The sequence below is a fragment of the Trachemys scripta genome, chromosome 8, assembly GCF_013100865.1.
Source record: "Trachemys scripta elegans isolate TJP31775 chromosome 8, CAS_Tse_1.0, whole genome shotgun sequence".
Taxonomy (NCBI): domain Eukaryota; kingdom Metazoa; phylum Chordata; order Testudines; family Emydidae; genus Trachemys; species Trachemys scripta.
In genome coordinates this window covers 9597929-9618830 of record NC_048305.1, presented here as the reverse complement: position 1 = coordinate 9618830, position 20902 = coordinate 9597929, and the positions used below count along the sequence as shown (strand labels likewise).

Below are 20902 nucleotides of genomic sequence, written 5' to 3'. Positions count from 1 at the left end.
CTGCCAAAGTGCCTTGATCTTGTTCTGAAAGAATTACCTATAGAAAGGAAGGGATCTCTGGTCCTGCTTTGAGCAGGGGGGTTGGACTAGATGACCTCTTGAGGTCCCTTCCAACTCTGATATTCTATGATTCTATGATTCTTTGGACCATTCTGTCTTGGTCCTGTTTGTCAGCCAGGAGCCACCTAGTGCTTCCATATGTGGGTAGTTGTCCATTCAGAATTAGACTCAGGCCACCAACTCATTTCTTCTGGAAATTTGTATTATCGGTAATTAGTTAGATCTTCGCCACGTTTCATTCTCAAGGTAGTTTTGGTACCTTAAGTGTGACTTTGCATACTTTCACATGTGTGGGTTTGTTGTTAATTTAACCTCCAGTGTGAATTTCCTAGATATTTTCCTTTCGCAGCAAAGGTTAAATGAGCTGGAGTCTGGATCTTTTTAAAAGACCTGCATATCCATATTCAGAAAGAACCTCATTGGTCTTCAGCAGAAATCTCAGGCTCACGATCCCATTACATTATATTCAGAAAGAGTTTTCTGTATCGTAGTTTATGCACCACTTTAGTAAATAATGTTTGATCTTTGGGGCTAAAAAAATCAAAGGATAAACACTTTGCAATAGTATTAGCCCTTGTTTATACACAGTCCTGAATTAGATGCATTTTATTTTCTTATTAATATTACATTCATTTAGAAACAGGATTGAATTTGCTCTGGTAAAATCAAATGTAATTACATAAAAACCTGAACTTGGTGTTGCTTATGTAATATTATTGACATCTTGACTATTTTGAACCAGTTCTGATATAATGTTAATTCAAATGGGATGCATGTTGTCCATCAATAACACTTCCCATTAAAATGGTGTTATAATTTCTCAATTGTTTCTCTGAATCATCAGAGTCATTATATTGGGTAGCAAAATTATACAGCTAGTGAAAGCACAATAGGCCCATGTGTTCTGTTAAGCTGTTGTCTGAAAATTAAACCCCCATATTCTTGATTTACCCATTTTATATTAAATTTCAAAGTCATTTATTAATTTCATGCCTTTATGTAGCAGCCTATCACTAAGCTACTGAAAAAATCACACTATATTTCAGCATAGCTATGCACGAAAACCATCCACAGGTAAAACAGGTAACAAGATTTGGTCCAAATTCTCATCCTCTGCCCACCCCCAACCCCACCCCCCCAAAAAATGTCAAGCTAATGAGCTTTGTGAAGTGGTTTGGCAATAGAATCTTCCATTGTCTGCTGCAGCCACTCCGTAGAAGTGGTACAGCCTGGTAGGTGCTCCCTACCTGGGGATCTTGGCCAATATCCTCCAGATACTCCATTTCAAACTGGTCATGTGCCCAGTAGAGCCAGTCAAAGAACTGTTTTATTCCCCCATGAAAAATTTCTAATGAAAATTTTTAGTTACTCATTTGTAATTTTTCCCAGGAAATTTCAAATGGAAAAAAATTTCAAATTATTACAAGTTATTATTGGGCTCAATGCAAGGGTAGTCAAGTGAAATTCTCTGGGCTGTGTTATACAGGAGGTCAGTTAGATGATTCTTGGAAATCTAGGAATTGCAATTTGAACCGAAACTAAACTAATGTATCATATCATTTCCTCTTCCTTTCTTTGTGATTAATATTTGTGTTGATTTTCATAAAGAGACTATGAAAAGAACAAAAAGGTAAATGACTTACAGCTTGTATATTTTTCTGAATATGGCACGCTTTACGGGATCGCCAATAGAATTATACAATTTTACAGCTCATTAAAGCTGCAAAACGAAACAGTAAAAAAACAGACAATACTACATAGACATGTTATTGTGGGGGTTACAGTAATAAAATAGGAGAAGCTATACATAAATAGGGAGAGGAGGGAAGGAGGGGACCCAATGAAGAAGCAAAGGGAGGGGTGCTAGGTGGAATGGAGATCTGGCATTCTTTGAGCCCTCTCAATGTTGTTTTATCTAAATGTGTCTAGAAACAGGGTCCACATTTCTTCAAATTCAGATGCATCATTTTATTTCTAAATTTCCCATCGAAAAACTTAGTTGAAAACAACATTCTCCTGTGGTGGGGGGTGTTTTTGATTAAACCCTATTTTTCAACAGGACAATTTTTCACTCGGAAAATGTCAACTAGCCGGGTTTCCTGACCTCCCAGACTGTTCCCAATCATGCTCTTCTGTGCTACCGTGGAGGAAACTGCTATGCATCAAATCCTCTGTGGTGCACAGGGGGTACAGAGTTCCCCACCCAAGCTACATGGCTAAACCCATTTGACCTATCCCTTATGCAGCAGAACTGCAGGAGTTCCATTAGGGCAGAATATGCCTCTATGTAATGAAGTTGAGCCTATGTGTGATATACTATTAACTCATTAAACCATTAAACATTCGATAGCTATTATAATTTGGCAATGTTAAGAGGTTGACTTAATCCTATAAAACACTCACCCATTTGCACCCTTGTTCAGCAGTATGAAGGAAGTGATGGTATATTTCCACAACAGTATGCAGTGGTTTGTATCCAAGTCCCCCAGAAATGGGGAAAAGGTTCCCACTTTTTTCTAGTTGTATTTGAGTGTTGAAATTATTTGTTTTGTTTTCTTGTAGCTACTCTAACATTTTACACCCAGGAAAGAATTTCTAGGTTGCTTCCCTATTCCTAGTTGTTTCTTCTAATGTTTTGAAGTAGGTCCTTTCAACTGTGAATGTTAAAGCAGGATTAGAGTCGGTTAAATTTAATCAAAAAGGGCTTCATTTGCTTTGGCCTTGGGCGTTCCCAACACATTCATTCATCGGCAGGATTATTGGCATAGCAAAACATGGTCCCAGTGTGTGTATGTGTGTTCCCTTCCATTGAATAGAGATTTGCGGTCTGTCAATTTATGGCAGCCAGTGTTCTTGACTAAGTTTTAATTTGTTTGTTTTGACATTTGATGTGGTGTTAGGGGTTATAGGACTGAAAAGGATCCAAAAAAGTCATATTCAATGTCTCCAAAAATCTCTATAGTAAAATGCACTCTTATTTTTGGGGGAGGGAATGTATCATTTTTAGGAAGTGGGGGTTTACCTACACTTCAGCACAAGCATGAGAAGAATTTGATACAACCAATTCAAAATTTCAGCTACTGCTGTATGGCTGGCCTACTGACTAAAGTGAATTTGACTCATCTCAGACAGAGTGACATTATATGCTATTGTTTCTGACAAAACCGTACACTCCTCTACAGCCTTTTAAATAATATAATCACTTTTTAAACTTGAATTGGCTCCTACAACTGAGAGCGTTGCAGTCGTGTACTGTGAACTGAGCCATGAATGAAGAAACTAGCACAACAGATTTCCCGCATATATCTGCTGCTTCAATTGTGCATGTTAAACAAATTGTTATTAAAACTGGTAAGTTGCATTTTCTCTTTGAAAGAATAATATCCCATTGTTAACGCTCACTTTATTAAATAGCATTCTGTTCGAGAGAGTAAATTTGTTTCAAACATCAGAAGAAAGCGAGCCTTCAAAGGAATATGCTCATGGCGGAAAATGAACTGTCTGAAAGGAATAGAAAGAAATTCTACTGCTATGCAGTATGTAAATAAAATAACTCAAACCTAAATCACTGATAGTCATTAGTAGGGCCCTACCAAATTCACGGTCCATTCTGGTCAATTTCACAGCCATAGGATTTGAACATTAGTCAATTTCACATTTCCAGGTGTTTACATCTGAAATATGATGGGATTCTTGAACTAAAAACGGATTGGGGGGGGGTCGCAAAGCTGTTGGGGGGGGGGAGGGTTATGGGATTGCCACCCTCACTTCTGTGCCAGCTTCAGAGGCCAGCTTCAGTCATGGAGGTTGTGTGATCTCCCCCATGCTGCTGGGATCCCCCCGCCCCACAGCTGGGGGCTCCTAGCTGCTAGTCCAGGTCGGGCTGGGGAGGGACAGGACTTGCTCTTCCCCTGCACAGCCTTTCTCCAGGGGAGATCGCACCCACCTCTGGATACTTCTCCCTTCTGCGGGAAGCTACGCAGCTGGGCAGCAGCCCCAGAGCTTCCTGCAGCAGGGGGAGGTACCTGGAGGTGGGTCTGATTTTTTCCCCCCCTTCCTCCATCTCCGAGAGCAGCCACACAGGGGAAGAGCAAATCCCGTCCCTCTACAGCCCAAGGACTAGCAGCTGAAGTCGGGGAAATGAATGGTAGGAGTCCTTGGCCGGGGCGCCCCCACGCTTACCCCTCTCCCCCCCTCCAATAGGTGGATTTCACAGGGGAGTGTTTATTTCACAGTCCACGTCACGTTTTTCACAGCCATGAATTTGACAGGGACCTAGTCATTAGAGTGAATAGCCTAATGCCCTGGTTCTGCTTTCACACACACAAATTGCTACTGACTTCAAGTTTGCTGCACGGAGAGCAGAATTTAGCCTCAAGGCTGTGTGTGTTCCCTTTATTCTCACTCAACTGGTGGGAAAGGACACCAGACTTAGAGTTACTGAAATTACTTGAAATGGACAAATTCCATTACTTTTTTTGAGTGGGGATGGGAGGCCAGAAAATATTATTAGCACCAGAGGAAATCTTACTTCAGCCACTGACCCCAAAATCTGAACTCTGACAGGGACAAAATAGGAGTTATAAATGGTCTGAACAGTGAGGCCGTGCAAACAGAGAAAAGCAAACACCTGACTCCTGGAGCTTGTCGATCTTACAAGGTTGTCTCAAGAAAAGCATGAATTTAAACTGTGCGTGTGGATCAAATTCAGATCTTTAATACCCAGGAGTCAGTGCCTCAGGATCATCAGGTTTGTCAGGCCCCAGTCGAGCAAAGCATTTAAGCACATGCTTAACTTCAAGTATCTGAGTAGTCCATTGACATTATCCACAGACATGCTTAAGTGCTTTGCTTGAAACATCATTGATGTCAATGGGACTAACTCACAGGCTTGAAATTAAGCATGTGGTAAAGGGCTTTGCTAGAATGGAACCTAAGGCCCCGATCCTGCAAACACTTCTGCAGCTATTCAACATTACTACCATAAGTAGTCCCAGCTGCACTGCTCATGTCATAAAGTTAATCCTGTATGTAAATGTTTGCAGGGTTTGAGCCTGAATGACGACGTAATGGTAGAACTGGATTTTGAAAAATAATGTAGTGAGTAGCATCAGAATTCATAAATAAAAAATTCAGAATGTGTTAATATTCAGTTGTAGTTCATGCATTCACTTTATTCCCATAATAGTCATTAATTCGACTGTTCAGTGAGAAATGTGGCAAATACGACAGGAAGCTTTCTGTGGGTGTTCAAAAAGTAGCCTTTTTAACCCCCCTGAGATAATATGAATGTCATATATGAGATAACATCCCCAAATAGACGGGCATAAGGAAAGAAAATCTTTTTCTCTCAGGTTCTGTATTCTGACTGATCATATTTTGACTCTGAGTTTGTATGCTCCCAGAATTTTGCAGGACACATAGATAAAGGTAAATGAACACGCTTTCCTGTCAAACTGAAAAGACACAAATCTTTGTAATGGAAACAGCTCCAGAAAGTAAAATATTCATGATACATTAGAGGCAAATAGAGCATGATAAATGCTGCTTACTTTTGTATAGAAAAGGGTAATGGCCAGCATCATTTTACCAAATAACTAATTTGATTGAATATTAATTTGTACGTGACTAATAAATTAAATACTAATCTTAACTACTTTCAATTCATGTAATCTTGGATTACAAATGGTAAACTAAAAATATACTTTCACTCAAATAGCTGCCTGCTGAGAAATTAAAATTGAAAGTACTGTACACAGTGATTTTAGTCAGAAATCCCCAACCGTAAAGATTGTTTCTTCAGCTTGGCTATTCAGGGATGAAGTTACCAATACAAAAATTAAAAAACCCCACAGCAACATAAGACAAACTTAGTTTATGCATGGTGGGCCAAATTCTGATGTCCTTCTTCTGTCTAAACTCTTCCTGGCTTCATTTGCCTCACTAAGAATTGAGGTGAATCTTAAGGATTTGGTATCAGATTTGTAAAGGTACTTAGGCATCTAAATACTTTTTAAAATCTGGTCCTTGGTGTGTCTTTAAGTTTTAAGACTAAGATTTTCCATGGGAGCCAGATGCTTAACTCCCTTAGGCACCTTTGAAAATCTCAGCCTAAATCTGTAACTTTAAGTGAAAAGGAAGATAGTATTGCCTGAAAGCCATCCTTCCTCTCTAGATGGGACTGATTACTAGTCTTTCTTGTCATCCGTTTAGATACTGTACATTAGACGAGCCCAATGTTTCACTTTGTATCAACAATTCCATTTATAGATTGTTTAATCTTTTTTATTATTTATTTAAACAAAACAGGATTTGTCGTTTGGTCACTAGTCGATTCTGTGATTTCTTAGACCAGGACAGAACTTGTGGGGTAGTCTTAGGCCTTGTCTACACTACGAGAGTAGTTCGAATTTACTTGCATCGAATTTTTGGAATCGATATTGCAAAGTCGAACGTCTGTGTCCACACTAAGGACAGTAATTCGACTTTGTGAGTCCACACTAACGGTGAAAGCGTCGACATTCGAAGCAGTGCACTGTGGTCAGCTATCCCACAGTTCCCGCAGTCCCCTCTGCCCATTGGAATTCTGGGTGTAGCCGGCAATGCCTTCTGGGTAACAAAATGTGTCGAGGGTGCTTTTGGGTAACTGTCGTCATCCGTCCATCACTCCCGCCCTCCCTCCCTGAAAGCGCCGGCGGGAAATCAGTTCGCGCACTTTTCCAGTCATTGACAGCGCGGATGCCACAGCACTGCGAGCATGGAGCACGCTGCGACCATCGCTGCAGTTGTGGCCGCTCTCAACGCCTCGCAGCTTATCATACACCTTTCCCTGAGGCAGATGCAGAAAAGTCAGGCGAGGAGGCTACGGCACCGCGGTGATGTCCTGAAGTCTGAGAGTAGCACAGACCTCTCAGAAAGCAGGGGACCCAGCGCCGAGGACATCACGATGGCAATGGGTCATGTTGATGCCGTGGAACGGCGATTCTGGGCACGGGAAACAAGCACTGAGTGGTGGGACCGCATAGTGCTGCAGGTCTGGGATGAATCCCAGTGGCTGCGAAACTTTCGCATGCGGAAGGGAACTTTCCTGGAACTTTGTGAGTTGCTGTCCCCTGCCCTGAAGCGCAATGACACCCGGTTGCGAGCTGCACTGAGTGTACAGAAGCGAGTGGCCATAGCCCTCTGGAAGCTTGCAACGCCAGACAGCTACCGGTCAGTCGCGAACCAGTTCGGGGTGGGCAAATCTACCGTGGGGGTTGTTGTGATGCAAGTAGCCAAGGCAATCGTTGATGTACTGCTGCCAAAGGTAGTGACCCTGGGAAACGTGGAGGCGATCATAGATGGCTTCGCAGCGATGGGATTCCCAAACTGCGGTGGGGCCATAGATGGAACTCACATCCCTATTCTGGCACCGGACCACCAAGCCACCCAGTACATTAACCGAAAGGGCTATTTTTCCATGGTGCTGCAAGCACTGGTGGACCACAGGGGACGTTTTACCAACATCTACGTGGGATGGCCGGGCAAGGTTCATGACGCTCGTGTTTTCAGGAACTCTGGTCTGTTTAGACGGCTGCAACAAGGTATTTACTTCCCGGACCACAAAATAACTGTTGGGGATGTGGAGATGCCTATAGTCATCCTCGGGGACCCAGCCTACCCGCTAATGCCCTGGCTCATGAAGCCCTATACTGGCGCCCTGGACACTGAAAAAGAACTCTTCAACTACCGGCTGAGCAAGTGCAGAATGGTGGTGGAGTGTGCTTTTGGCCGTCGCAAGGGGAGATGGAGAAGCTTACTGACTCGCTGTGATCTCAGCGAAACCAATATCCCCATTGTTATAGCAGCTTGCTGTGTGCTCCACAATCTCTGTGAGAGCAAGGGGGAGACCTTTATGGCGGGGTGGGAGGTTGATGAAAATAGCCTGGCTGCTGATTACGCTCAGCCAGACAGCCGGGCGATTAGAAGAGACCTGCGGGAAGCGCTGTGCATCCGGGAGGCTTTGAAAGCAAAGTTCCTGAGTGAGCAGGGTAACCTGTGACTTTTAAGTTTGTGTACAGAGAAGCTGAACCTGCCCCCGTTTCTTTACCCAGTTAATGTTGACTATCCTACCCAGTTACATACCCCCTTCACCCCCTTCCAACACACGTTTCGAAATAAAAATAGTTCTACTTTGTTAATGCACACCGTTTTTTTTAATACTGTTTTCGCGGGAATTTTTTAAAACTGGGACGCAGACTGTGGTGCGGAGCGGGTGTAGTGTAGTGACGCGAATGAAGCTTCTAAACTCAAGGATTGACGGGCTCCGCTGCGGTGGGATGGTTGTTTCAACGGAGCCTGTCACCCCTCCTGATCGGGACTGTGTGTATGGGGGGGCTATGTGACTTTGTGGCAGGGGGAGGACGATTACAGATCCCCTGCTGCATGGCTCTGTGATCCTGCATAAGGACTGCCGCTTAAGATCTGTAACTGCCCTCCCCCGCCACAAAGTCACAGAGCAACCCACCCCCCACCACATAACATGAAAACAACCTCCCAGACTAACCAGGGTAACTAGTCACTGCATCACTGCACTGTGTATGTGCCCTGCTGCTGTGCCTGCCCCCGCCTATGTACCCTGCCAAAGGTGACTGTCCTGTCCAATTACCAACCCCCTTTCCCCTCCTCCTCCAAAAGAACATGATTGAAACAGTAGTTAACATGAACGTATTTTTTATTATCAACTACACATGGAACTGGGAGGTGAAACTTGGACGGGGGCTTGTGTCAGGCGGGAAGGAAAGAACTTTTCAAGTTTTGGGGAATGAGAGCCTTCTGCTACTAGAGCTCTCTGCAGGGGTGGAGTGAGAGTTAGCAGGGACTCTGCCGCCTCTCCTTCTTTGCACTTTGGGTGAGGTGGGTATGGGACTTGGTGGCGGGGGAGGGCGGTTAGAGATGGACTGCAGCGGGGCTCTGTCCTCCTGCCTCCGTTCCTGCAGAACATCCACAAGGCGCCGGAGCGTGTCTGTTTGCTCCCTCAGTAGTCCAAGCAGCGTTTGAGTCGCCTGCTGGTCTTCCTGCCGCCACCTCTCCTCCCGATCCATGTTTGCTTGCTGCATTTGGGTCAATTTCTCCCGCCACTGGGTCTGCTGTGCTGCCTGGGCTTGGGAACAGGCCATAAGTTCAGAGAACATGTCCTCCCGTGTCCTCTTCTTCCTATGCCTAATCTTCGCTAGCCTCTGGGAGTGTGATGCCAGGCTAGGTTGTGAGACAGTCGCAGATGTGGCTGTGGGAATGGGAAAAAGGGAGTGAATTCCTCAGAAAGATAAATGTAGTTGTGAACCAAGAACATAGTCTTTCTCTGTGAACAAGACCATGCACAGCACCTATCACATGCGCACTCAGCACAAGGTCGAATTCTCGGCCTTCGCATTCAGTGCCTGGGGTCTTCCACAGCACATTTGAGAAGCGGGGCAGCACAACGGAATTTCTGTTGCAGGCAGACATGGTAAGCCGTAGACTTGTGGCAGTTTAAAACTTTTATATTACCACTGGCCTCATTTCACATTTAAAGCAATGTCAGTACCTGCTGCCAGCAATCCGGCAAGCGGGAACTCTGCCCCTGTCCCACCCCCTCGCGGCTGTCCCCAGGAACGATCCCTTTCGGCAGCCCCTCTCCCGCCTCCACCGCGTGGCTGCAAACCAGCGGTTACAGTTCTGTAAAGGAACGAGCAAGCAGTCCCAACACTAACATTCCCCTACCTAATTCAAAGCAGGTCACCATGGGCGACATCACCCTGATGAGGATCTCTGACAGCGAGAGAGAGAGAATGCTCCGGGAAAGCCTCCAAAGACCAGGGCCGTATGCCGCCCTGCTGTGCAGAGCAATGATTCCCGAGTACTTGATAGTCTCGTGGCGCGGCAACGTGTCGTACTTCGGAGGACCCAATAAGGCCGCTCTCCCCAGGAACCTCATGCAACGGCTTTCCAATTACCTCCAGGAGAGCTTCATCGAGATGTCCCGGGAGGATTACTGCTCTATCCCTGCACATATAGACCGCATTTTACTCTAGCTGCAGTAGCAGGGACTAAACAGTAGAGCGGCTTGGGCAGGACAATCACGGAAAACCGGACATTGCTAGATTTTTTTTCAAAACTTGCACTGCCCATGACTGAACCGTTAAGTGCCTAGGGCAAAGTAATCATGAACAACCCATTCTTTTAATTGTTAATATTCCTGTTCTGTTAAAAATAAATGTTTAGATGTTTACAACACTTACTGGCTGATCCTTCCCCAGATTCTGTGTCCGGGGTAACGGCTGGGGACGCTTCGTAGGGGATCTCTGTAAGGGTGATGAAGAGATCCTGGCTGTCGGGGAAATCAGCGTTGTGAGCGCTGCCGACTGCCTCGTCCTCCTTATCTCCTTCCTCATCTTCCCCGTCCGCTAACATGTCCGAGGAACCGGCCGTGGACAATATCCCATCCTCAGAGTCCACGGTCAGTGGTGGGGTAGTGGTGGCGGCCGCACCGAGGATGGAATGCAGTGCCTCATAGAAACGGGATGTCTGGGGATGGGATCCGGAGCGTCCGTTTGCCTCTTTGGTCTTCTGGTAGCCTTGTCTCAGCTCCTTGATTTTCACGCGGCACTGCGTTGCATCCCGGCTGTATCCTCTCTCTGACATGTCTTTTGAGATCTTCTCATAGATCTTTGCATTCCGTTTCTTGGAGCGCAGCTCAGAAAGCACGGACTCATCGCCCCACACAGCGATGAGATCCAATACTTCCCGATCAGTCCATGCTGGGGCCCTCTTTCTATTCACAGACTGCACGGCCATCACTGCTGGAGAGCTCTGCATCGTTGCCAGTGCTGCTGTGATCGCCACGATGTCCAGACAGGAAATGAGATTCAAACTGGCCAGACAGGAAAAGGAATTCAAATTCAAATTTTCCCGGGGCTTTTCCTGTGTGGCTGGTCAGAGCATCCGAGCTCGTACTGCTGTCCAGAGCGTCAACAGAGTGGTGCACTGTGGGATAGCTCCCGGAGCTATTAGCGTCGATTTCCATCCACACCTAGCCTAATTCGACATGGCCATGTCGAATTTAGCACTACTCCCCTCGTCGGGGAGGAGTACAGAAGTCGAATTAAAGAGACCTCTATGTCGAACTAAATAGCATCGCAGTGTGGACGGGTGCAGGGTTAATTCGATGTAATGGCGCTAACTTCGACATAAACGCCTAGTGTAGACCAGGCCTTAGTCACCACACGTTGTGTTACTGAGAGTGAAGGAGAATTGCAAGATGTCCATCTGCCTTTGGTGACCTTTGTTGCTCTCATTGTTGCACAAACAAATTCAGTCTTTCTTTCCCAAGAGAAAGCTTTATAGAATTTTGCAAATAATGTATGTGCAGTTTGGAATGATGATTAAAATGGGCTAAAACAAATGGCAGCTACCTATAATGTATAGAAATGAGCTTGGACCAGATGTACTTTAGTTTTAGCTTTTGCAAAACCATAATCATCATGGATTTGCCTTTCCAAAGACCAAGCCAAGATCACTTTTGGTTTTGGAGTCATATCTCACAAGAAACAGTAAAAGACTCCCACAGGCAGCCACGATAAGAAAGGATATTTATTTAAGTTTCTTAAGTTAGAATTATTTTAAATGTATCTATCCATTGCCTTAAGCACAATACCCAACATCTACAAAATCCAGACATATACAATTGGGATCAGTGTGTACCACTCACGCACAACTCAGCCATGATGAGATTCTTCCCTCTGATCCACTCCCACCTACTCAGTCCAACATCCCCCCCGTACACGTACATGCACTGGAAGAGCTTGGGAAAATAGATGGGCTTTTTAGTGTGCCCTAAAGGTCAACAAACTTGGGCTTTGATGGACCAGAGTTAATGGGAATTCCAAAGTCAAGTACCCCTCACCAAAAAATCCTCTTTAAACCTGGAGTTTGGCAGCTCAAGCACCTCAGGTGACCTTGGCTAGCACAACACAGGAGAGAGGTGGTTTCTAAAGCAGACTGGTCCTTAGTGCGTTAGAGCTTCAAAGGTTACAATCAAAACCTTGGATAACACCTGAGAGAATCAGAAGCTATTCCCATCTGCCCAACACAAGTGGGAGTGGCCACTAAGCAAGCAGGGCTGACATATTCTGCACTAGCTGATGGTGTGACTCCACGCAGAGTGTATTATACTCATCCAACCTTGATTCCAATGTGATTTCTAAGACACATTAATGGGATCAAACGTGGGTGAATTAATTGCAGCCAGAGAGAAGGTGGAAAGGAGCAGAGTTGAAGAATGCAGCATGGCCAGGAATGAGACACAGTCACTCAGCCTGAATCAGAACTAGTTCAGCATGGAGACTGGCAGATAGCATGGAAGCTGCTCAAAGGAGAGCAGAGTGCATGGGCTGTTCATCTTCCATTACTGCTCTGCACATGGCTTCTGACATCAGTGACATGGAGACTATTTAAGGGTGCAGAATACACAGGACATGTCCACACACAAAGGGCAGCTGGACATTGCCAAACAAGGCACTAGATTTGTGTTCCCAGAGCGTGAGTCCAAGCATACACACCATACAGATTCCCGCTGCTGTGACAGCTGGATGAGTCATGAGATAGAGGCTCTGGATATGCATTCAGATGAACGGGTCCCACACCACGCAAACACCAAACAGAGCCTTGTGTGAAGGACAACTGAATGTTACCCAGGTGGTACTCTGTATACGTGTACAGGGGGTGCCCTTGACATCTTGATATTTATTCTTCTCTTAGTTAAATTTACTGCAGCGTTTTCAGTGTCATTCACCATTCCAAATAGAGGCGATACATCAAAGAGTGCAGCACACGTACATACCATGGTGCAGGAAAGCGCCAGGATTGAAAGGCCATCTGTAAATGGGGTGGAAGCCCTGTGTCAGGGAAAGGGACCCTAGTTCAACTGGTAATCAGTATCAATGTGGAGGAAAGGAACAGGTTGATTTTTAAAGTTGAGATGCTCCATTGAATCCATCCTGTTTGCACTTTATAAATCTGACCACTGCTTGCTGTGGCTGTCTAGATTGGAGATCACCGTGCTACCACATGGGGGGCCCTGTCTAGTCACTGCAGGGTACAGTAAAACTCTTCCTGCTACGGGTGCCCATGCAGAGGCTTCAGTAGGCAGCTCCCTGCTAGCAGAAGGTCAGGAAGAAAGTCCTTTCTTGTATTCTTAGCTCTCTTTCTCCTCAGACCCTCCAACTTGTCTGTGGATCAGGGTGTTGTCTGAAGAGAGCTGGAGAATGGAATTCCTCCTGCCGCTGTGTCTAACTTCTTGTGTGTCTTTGCTGGGGCTGCAGTGTACAGCTTCCTCCATAGAAAACTTTTTCCTTTCTTCCCTCCTCTGTCACTCTGCACCTTCTATCACTCCCCCCAAATTTTCTTCCCGTTCCAAGGGGCTTAAAGAGTGCTGTCCTAGGCAACGTCTGCTCCTGCTTCTATCCCAGCCCCGTAGCTGCTGCCACTGCACCATCTACTGCTTCCTGCAAAAGTGACAGTAGCCTCTAATGGGTCCAAAAGCTTGCTAGATTTTCTCATGAGATTTGGGCCATCTTATCTGGAGCTGGATTTTTCTTCCCCAGCCACACTGATTTGGATCCACGGCCAGTCAGATTTGGATGTAGGACTTCAGAACCAAAAGCTCGGTAATCTCTGGATGCTTGCATCAGAGGATTTAGCTCGTTAGTAATAGTAACTCTAGCATGTAAAATTGAATGCACTCGTCAAGAGATGAAAGTTGCCCTATATATTGAGGGCTTCTTCAAGATTACAGGGGAATGCTGACTTTGACCACAGGCTCCTACTTTTGTAGTTTTATGACATGGTGATTGGGTTCTCTCTGTGGATACTTAATTCCTAATAGCACGATTTATCACTGTGACAAAGGTTAGAATAGAAGAAAACTTGAGCTGAGATGAAAGAATAGAATTTTTATTATGTTAACCGCTGAATGTAACATTACATCAGAGTTTGTATTGTGTAGCAAATTGCAATCTGTAGTGAAATTGCTTTAAAAATGTATCCATATATATTTTTCTAGAAGTGTGATAAAGTCATTCAGTGGTACTTTGAAATGCATTTGCAGCTAAACTGCTCGATGATATATTTTATATTCTGCTGTAAGGACCAAGCAGTCGGATGATGGTTATTTTTCTTCATGTTTGCAATGAAGTCGATGTCTTTCGCTAGTAAATATTTTGATGCCTGAAAGAGAAGAACTTAGCTGTATGGTGAACATGGCTTGTGGTTAATGAAAAAAAGCATGTTATTAGCTTACTACTGTATGCTAATGATAATAGCACCGTAACAATGTGTTTTCAATAGATTTAATATAATGCCTGAAAATACTGGTCAGGCTTGGAAATACATAAGAACGGCCATACTGGGTCAGACCAAAGGTCCATCTAGCCCAGTATTCTGTCTACCGACAGTGGCCAATGCCAGGTGCCCCAGAGGGAGTGAACCCAATAGATAATGATCAAGTGATCTCTCTCCTGCCATCCATCTCCATCTTCTGACAAACGAAGTCTAGGGACACCATTCCTTACCCATCGTGGCTAATAGCCATTAATGGACTTAACCTCCATGAATTTATCCTGTTCTCTTTTAAACACTGTTATAGTCCTAACATAGTGTTATGGTGATGTGGGCTCTTCAAGGATAGTGGAAGATTATGAGGGGGATTCTAGAGAGCCTTCTCCAAACAAACATTTTTAATGATGAAAGAAGAATACTTGAGTTGCTAATGATTCATTTGTTGTGTTGTAATGAATGGAGTGGAGTCACATGCTGGATTTTCATACCGAGTCCAAAGTTTCACACCTGATTTTGCATCCATACTAGTAAGCCGACTTTTGAATGCACTTTTACCATATACACACACATTAATCAGGCATTTGCGCTCCCACATGACTGAATAGCTATCTGTCTAGCCACATGCACAAGGAATGCCATTTTGGGGGGATTCCCACATGTGGGAGGTAGCATGCAAAGATAGGTAGAGAACTGAGTCTCTGGTTTCTAAAAATCAGGCCCTGAAAACTGAAAGTGAATTAGAAAAAAAAATCTAATATTAAGAGCTAAATTCAAGCTACACACCAAGATGGAGTCCTGCCTCTGTTTTACAAAGAACGCCATTCCAACAGAATATTTGGCATCACTTACAACCAATCAAATATGAGACAGAACCATTATGCTATTCTGATTGGCAGAACATGCCCTGAGACCAGGACCCAGACTTTCAGCACTGCTGAAAAATGGTTATTTCTTTTTTGGGTGCCTCATACACTCTACACTACTTACTGGTAACGTAAATTATTACAATACTCAAGATATTTCATTATAATAGGAAAGTAAAGCTACTGATCTACATTTGTTAGCAATTAATTGCATTTATTGGGTGTTCGTTTTATCTTTTTGAGACAGATGTTAAAATCCAAAGATTTCATACACATTTTTGAAATGCTGTAACTGAGTCTCCTATGGTTTTGGGAAAGGTACTTTATATAAACTTTCTATATATTATATAAAGAAAAGGAAGGATGACAGTGGTCCAATCTCTCTAGATTGTTCTAAATTCTTTAGGAATGTTCTTGATCCAAAAATAACATACATTGCAAAGCTGATGTGAAGGGAAGATGGAAGCTGATGTCACTACATGTGCAGAGCAAAAATTGGTTGAGTGATCTTAATTGCATGTCCATACTTTCAAATCTTTAATGTAAACTGCAGCATTTCTTTAGGGATTTTTGCCTATAAGTTGTTGTTAAACACTCTCATCCTGAACTCCATCTTAACAATGGTATTTAAGAAGTTTCTCATAGTTTAACATTTTCTGGAAAGCTAAAACACTTAAAATCAACTCTGCAACTGACTGACTTAATATATGACTTTGTGTAAGTCATTTAACTTCTCTGGGGCAGATTTTGGAAACCTGGCCTCCATTTCACGAACACAAAGTTTGCAGGCAGAATTTGTCATTTAGATGTGCCATTTACCTGATTTGCAAGTGCAAAAAGGTACATACATGCCTAAAAAACTGTCAGTTACACATAAGCAATTTCTTGTTGGCACAAACATAGGGACCTAGATAAGGCAGGGGCTGAAAATCAGGTCTTCTGTGTCACCATTTCTCCAAGTACAAGATGGAGATGATGATAATCGTATTTTCCTGCCACATAGGAATGTTGCAAGGATTAGCTATGTTACATTTGTAAATAAGGTTTTTTGAATTATAAAGCAAAATACAGTGAAGTGTCATTAATTTAACAGTATAGTATATTAATTATAGATTGAAAGAGAGCTATGTAGGCATTGTAGAGGGAATGCTATAATTTTCCATATTATGGGGGTATAGCTAGGAGCTATATTTAATTTTCAGGGTTTTTTAAATGAATACAGTAAATAAACAGGATTTGATTGACTAAGAGAAGTTCTCGTGCTCTTGTTTTTCACACTCATATCCCAAGACTGGTATTTTTTGTTTTGCAGCCTTTGGCAAAAGAAAGGAAATCTGGCCCCGAAACATTGGATTGGACCGGCCAATTTAGTCAAGTGCAAGCCATGTCCAGTGATGCATGCCAGCCCTGTCTGTGGCTCTGATGGACATACTTACACTTCCAAGGTAAATTCACTTTACAGTCAGAAACTCTGTCTGCAAGGGCCGTCCAGGTTGTAATGTGGAGAGGTTCTAGTTGTTGCAAACAAATCCTATTAAAACAGTTTGTAGAAACCAGTGCTAAGGCCGCATATTTCTGTATATAAAAAAAAAATGCTGATGATTTTATAATTATTTGGGGAAACACCAATGTGTAATTGAAAATACGCATTTCTGGAACCTCGGAGTCAATATTGCCTTGTATTTGCTCTTTCCCCTGCTGCACTAGATCCTTTCATTCATTGTATGGTTAGATAACGAAACCCTTGGTATAGTTCTCACTGCCAGCTTTGTCCTCAGAACAGCAATGTCATTCTGAGATGGATTTCCTGTTGGGTGGATAACATATTACAGTTCACTTAAGTCATAGTTTTAACATTCCTGTGTTCCATAAATAGCATACATTATAGCTGAGAAAAGTACTCCCAGAACCCAGCAGGTATAAATTGGCCCAGTGTTATATTGACAATATGATTGCCTTAGGGCTTGATTCAATAAAAGAAACCAGCTCCACAACCATGTTTAATTCAGCAGTCCAAATCGCATGCTGTCGGTATTAAGCCTTCCATGTTTGTACAATGCAGTGCTCTATATTTATACATCATGCTCCTGGAATGGGGAGTTATGTCTCTAGGGATAGATTCTTCTCTACTAACAGCCAAAATAAGGCTTGACGGCCAGTAAAAGTACCTTTAAAAGTTTCAAGATGGCCCAAAAGATGTAGGAAAATAAAATGATCAGTAGCAGAAAGTTCTGGAACATATCAGAGGAGAGCAAGACATGGTAGTTTGGGCCAGTAATACTAATTCTTGTGCTCTTGCTGCCTCTGCAGGTAAAATACTCCATCCTTAGATACAGACGTTAGCACCTGGCTGTGGCTCATCCATTTAAACTCCTGTTTTACTTGAGCAAAAAGATCCCCGGAGCCAACGGGAAAAAAATAGCTGAAGCTTTCCTTTCTGTTTTGACCTGCATCCATGTACTAGTAAAGAATGAATGCTATGAACTGTCTGCTGAACCTATCACTTTTAATGACAGTCTAATATCTATTCTCCTCCTTAAGTTAGTACATCATGAATGACAACCAATACAGTATTTTCTCCTCATCAATGTTTGGTCTTGGGTAAACCTTGAGCTGGTTTTGAAATTGCAGTCAAATGACTGAAATACATTTCTACTGCTTCCTGCCTTGTCCCAGTTATTAGTCTTTCTCCCCAAATAACCGTACATGACTCTCTGATTTCTCCTTTTCCCTCCACCCCAGCTCCCTGCCTCCCAAAACAGGTTTTCATGTTACTTTGATGTTTATCTTTCCCTCTTCCTCTCCTCTTAGCCCTTTGGAACATGATCAGATAGAACAAACTGATAAGTCCGTAGTAAGTGGTTTTCATTTGTATATTCACTCATACTATTTCACTTGCTCAGCATAACTGCATCACTCAGCCTAAGGACTGGATCTCTTAACTGACCCCCTCTGATTACTTTTTTATTGTTAACGCCAAATACTTTTTGATCAAAACCACTGATGTTATAAATTCATCAAAGTGTTGCGACTAAGCTGTGAGCCTAAGGGCTGTAATGAAGGTATTAAATGACTCCAATTGTTGAATGTTCTTCTCTGGAAGACATACCTCTCACTAGTCTCCTTCTGTTATGAGTGATATGCATCAGACTTGTGAATAAGCAACCTTGGCTCATCTTTATCTATTATCTATTTATATATAAATTGCTCAAGTCCCTGGAGTTGTAAGATATGCAGCTACATTTTTTTGTCAGACTTTTCAAATGCACCAACTACTGTGCAGTGTAGCATGAATCTCTGCTTAAAAGTTTTCCAATTATTGTCAATATTACCTACCATTTGCTGGGGAACAGTAGGTTTTGATTGCTTTCATTGTAGTGTAGCATAGAAGTCTTATCTTTTTCTCTTGTTGCACATTTGTAGTTGCTTTTCTTTAGATCTCCTTTGGATTGAAGCCTCTCCTGGCACCATGTAATGATCAGTAATCCCTGAACAGCCATGTCAGCCCGAGCAGCCAAATGCTTCCGTGCTTGACCTTTATTAAACAAATAACAGATCCGTTGTAGTAGCAATTTTCTGCAATAGCTCTTTGCAGTACGTTGTAAGACTATATAGCAGTAATACCTCTTGCAATACAGTGCATATCATTACAGTAGCCAGTAGAGCACTGTGGCTTCCTACCTTCACTAAAAGTGTCCCCATAAAAGCTCTGCTCAGTTGCCTTTTTAGCAAGAGCTACCTTTTGGCAAGTTTACTTTAGATCTGGTTGAAAATAGGAATCTCCATCCTGTAAAAAGGTGAAATGTTTCTTGGTACAGAAAGAGATGAAAAAAATTGATTCGGAAATGTTGAAACAGTTAAACATTAATCTTTGTGCCCCACATCTGCTACCATGCCTCATGGGAGATGTAGTTCTGATGCCTCATGTCCTCATTGTTCTCTATGGGCTGAGTTCCCTGGCCAGACTACATTTCCCATGATGCACTATGATCACATGACACTCACGATGCACCTCAGTAATTCACCCAGAGCAGAGACTGTGGCACATCATGGGAGGATATAGTCCAGAAAGGATTTGTATGTCCCATATCAGCTTCTGCAAGGCACAGCTGCAGCTCAAACAAAAACAGATCAACATTGAACCAAACCAAACAAAATGTTTCCATTTGACCCAAAAGGAAACATTTTATATAGATTTTCCCAGAAGAAAATAAAAAAATTCTGCAAAATCATAATTTTCCCATAGAAAATTTCAGTTTTGCTGAAACTACATTTTCTGTTTAAAAAAAATCCATAGAAAATACCCAACCAGCTCTATTCTTAAGGAAGAGATCGAAGATCATTTGTCCAGAACCCCAAAAAGAAGTCTTCCGATCAAGGCTATCTTTCTAAAAATATAACGTAGCTCAAACAGGAATTATGAGTTTGATGCAGGAATTAGTGGGTGATGTTCTCTGATCTGTGTAATGCAGAAGTTCAAACTAGATGATCATAGTGGTCTCTGTTGTCTTTAAAATCTAGAGAAAGACTGGGAGCCATTGCAGTTCTAGGGAAAACCCCTGGGTGATCCCTCCTTTCATATTGTGGTCACAGAACCTCTCTCTAAAGCACAATGGATCTTGGAATTATGGCTCGATTTTCAAAAGCACTGAGCATGGTCAACTCTTTCATTACCTTTATAGAATATGTGGGTGCTCAGCACCTCTGAAAATCAGGCCATTAATTAAGAGCAATGCCTGCTGTCAGCCACTAGGACCATCAGTGTGTTAGATGGATGTTTGCTTTAGTGTTCCCACACCTTAGTTTGAAGGGTCTGAATTGCAGAATCCTGTTTCACAGAGTAGGCTCTGTCTTAGGGTTTTATACTGTTGCCCATCACTGTAGTATCTGAGCATCTTCCATGTAAAATGACTAGCAATAGTGAAGTCCTTAATGGACTTCATGGAGTCTCTGTCACATCTCCCTTTACAGTGTCTGAACTCTCTGTTTGGAGTAGGGTGTTTCGTTTCGATTTTTTAAAAAACATTAATGTACTTTTAGATTTTTTCTCTTTGTTTTGTTTCAGTCAGGATTTGGGTTTTTTTATTGGGTGGGAAAGAGACTGTGAGTACCATTTTTATGATAGAAAGGCCTTTTCAAAGAGGAAAGTTTTGCAGCATTTCCTAAAGACTTGCCTAATCTCCCCTGGAAGTTTGTTGACTAGCTGGAATGCATTCCCATTAGTTTTCCCAGATTCCTTATATTTTTTCTTTTTTGATACCTAGCAGAGAAGTTTGTATATATTTTTCTGGCTTTCTAAAGTATCCTATTCGTAGGGTACTTACTTTAAGGAGCATAAATTAAATAAGCATGAATGAAGTCATTTCAATTTTTAATTTCTCTTAGTTATTCATAGTTTGGAGATTATCCTGCACTCAATCTACAGAGATTGAGTGATTTCATTTTGAAATCAATTGGCTATTGGCCTCTTTACCTCCCACTTTCTCTGTGTAGCAACTATGGCAAGTTAAAAGGTTTTAGTGATACTCCATTGGGAGCCCCGCCATGGCATCTGCTTCCTAAAATAGCCACAGTTGACACATAAATTCTGCTGTTGAGGCTAGAATGCAGGAGCTAATTTATGG

The 20902-nt window shown here is 42.8% G+C and overlaps 1 protein-coding gene across 3 annotated transcripts in view; it reads left to right on the top strand.

The window, feature by feature from the left end:
• SPOCK1 (SPARC (osteonectin), cwcv and kazal like domains proteoglycan 1) overlaps positions 1 to 20902 on the top strand; it is a 496308-nt gene that overhangs the window by 325585 nt on the left and 149821 nt on the right. For all 3 annotated transcript variants that reach the window (XM_034779825.1, XM_034779824.1, XM_034779826.1), the window contains one exon: positions 16591 to 16723. In XM_034779825.1, the coding sequence (XP_034635716.1) occupies positions 16591 to 16723 (133 nt within the window). The remainder of the gene's footprint in view (positions 1 to 16590; positions 16724 to 20902) is intronic.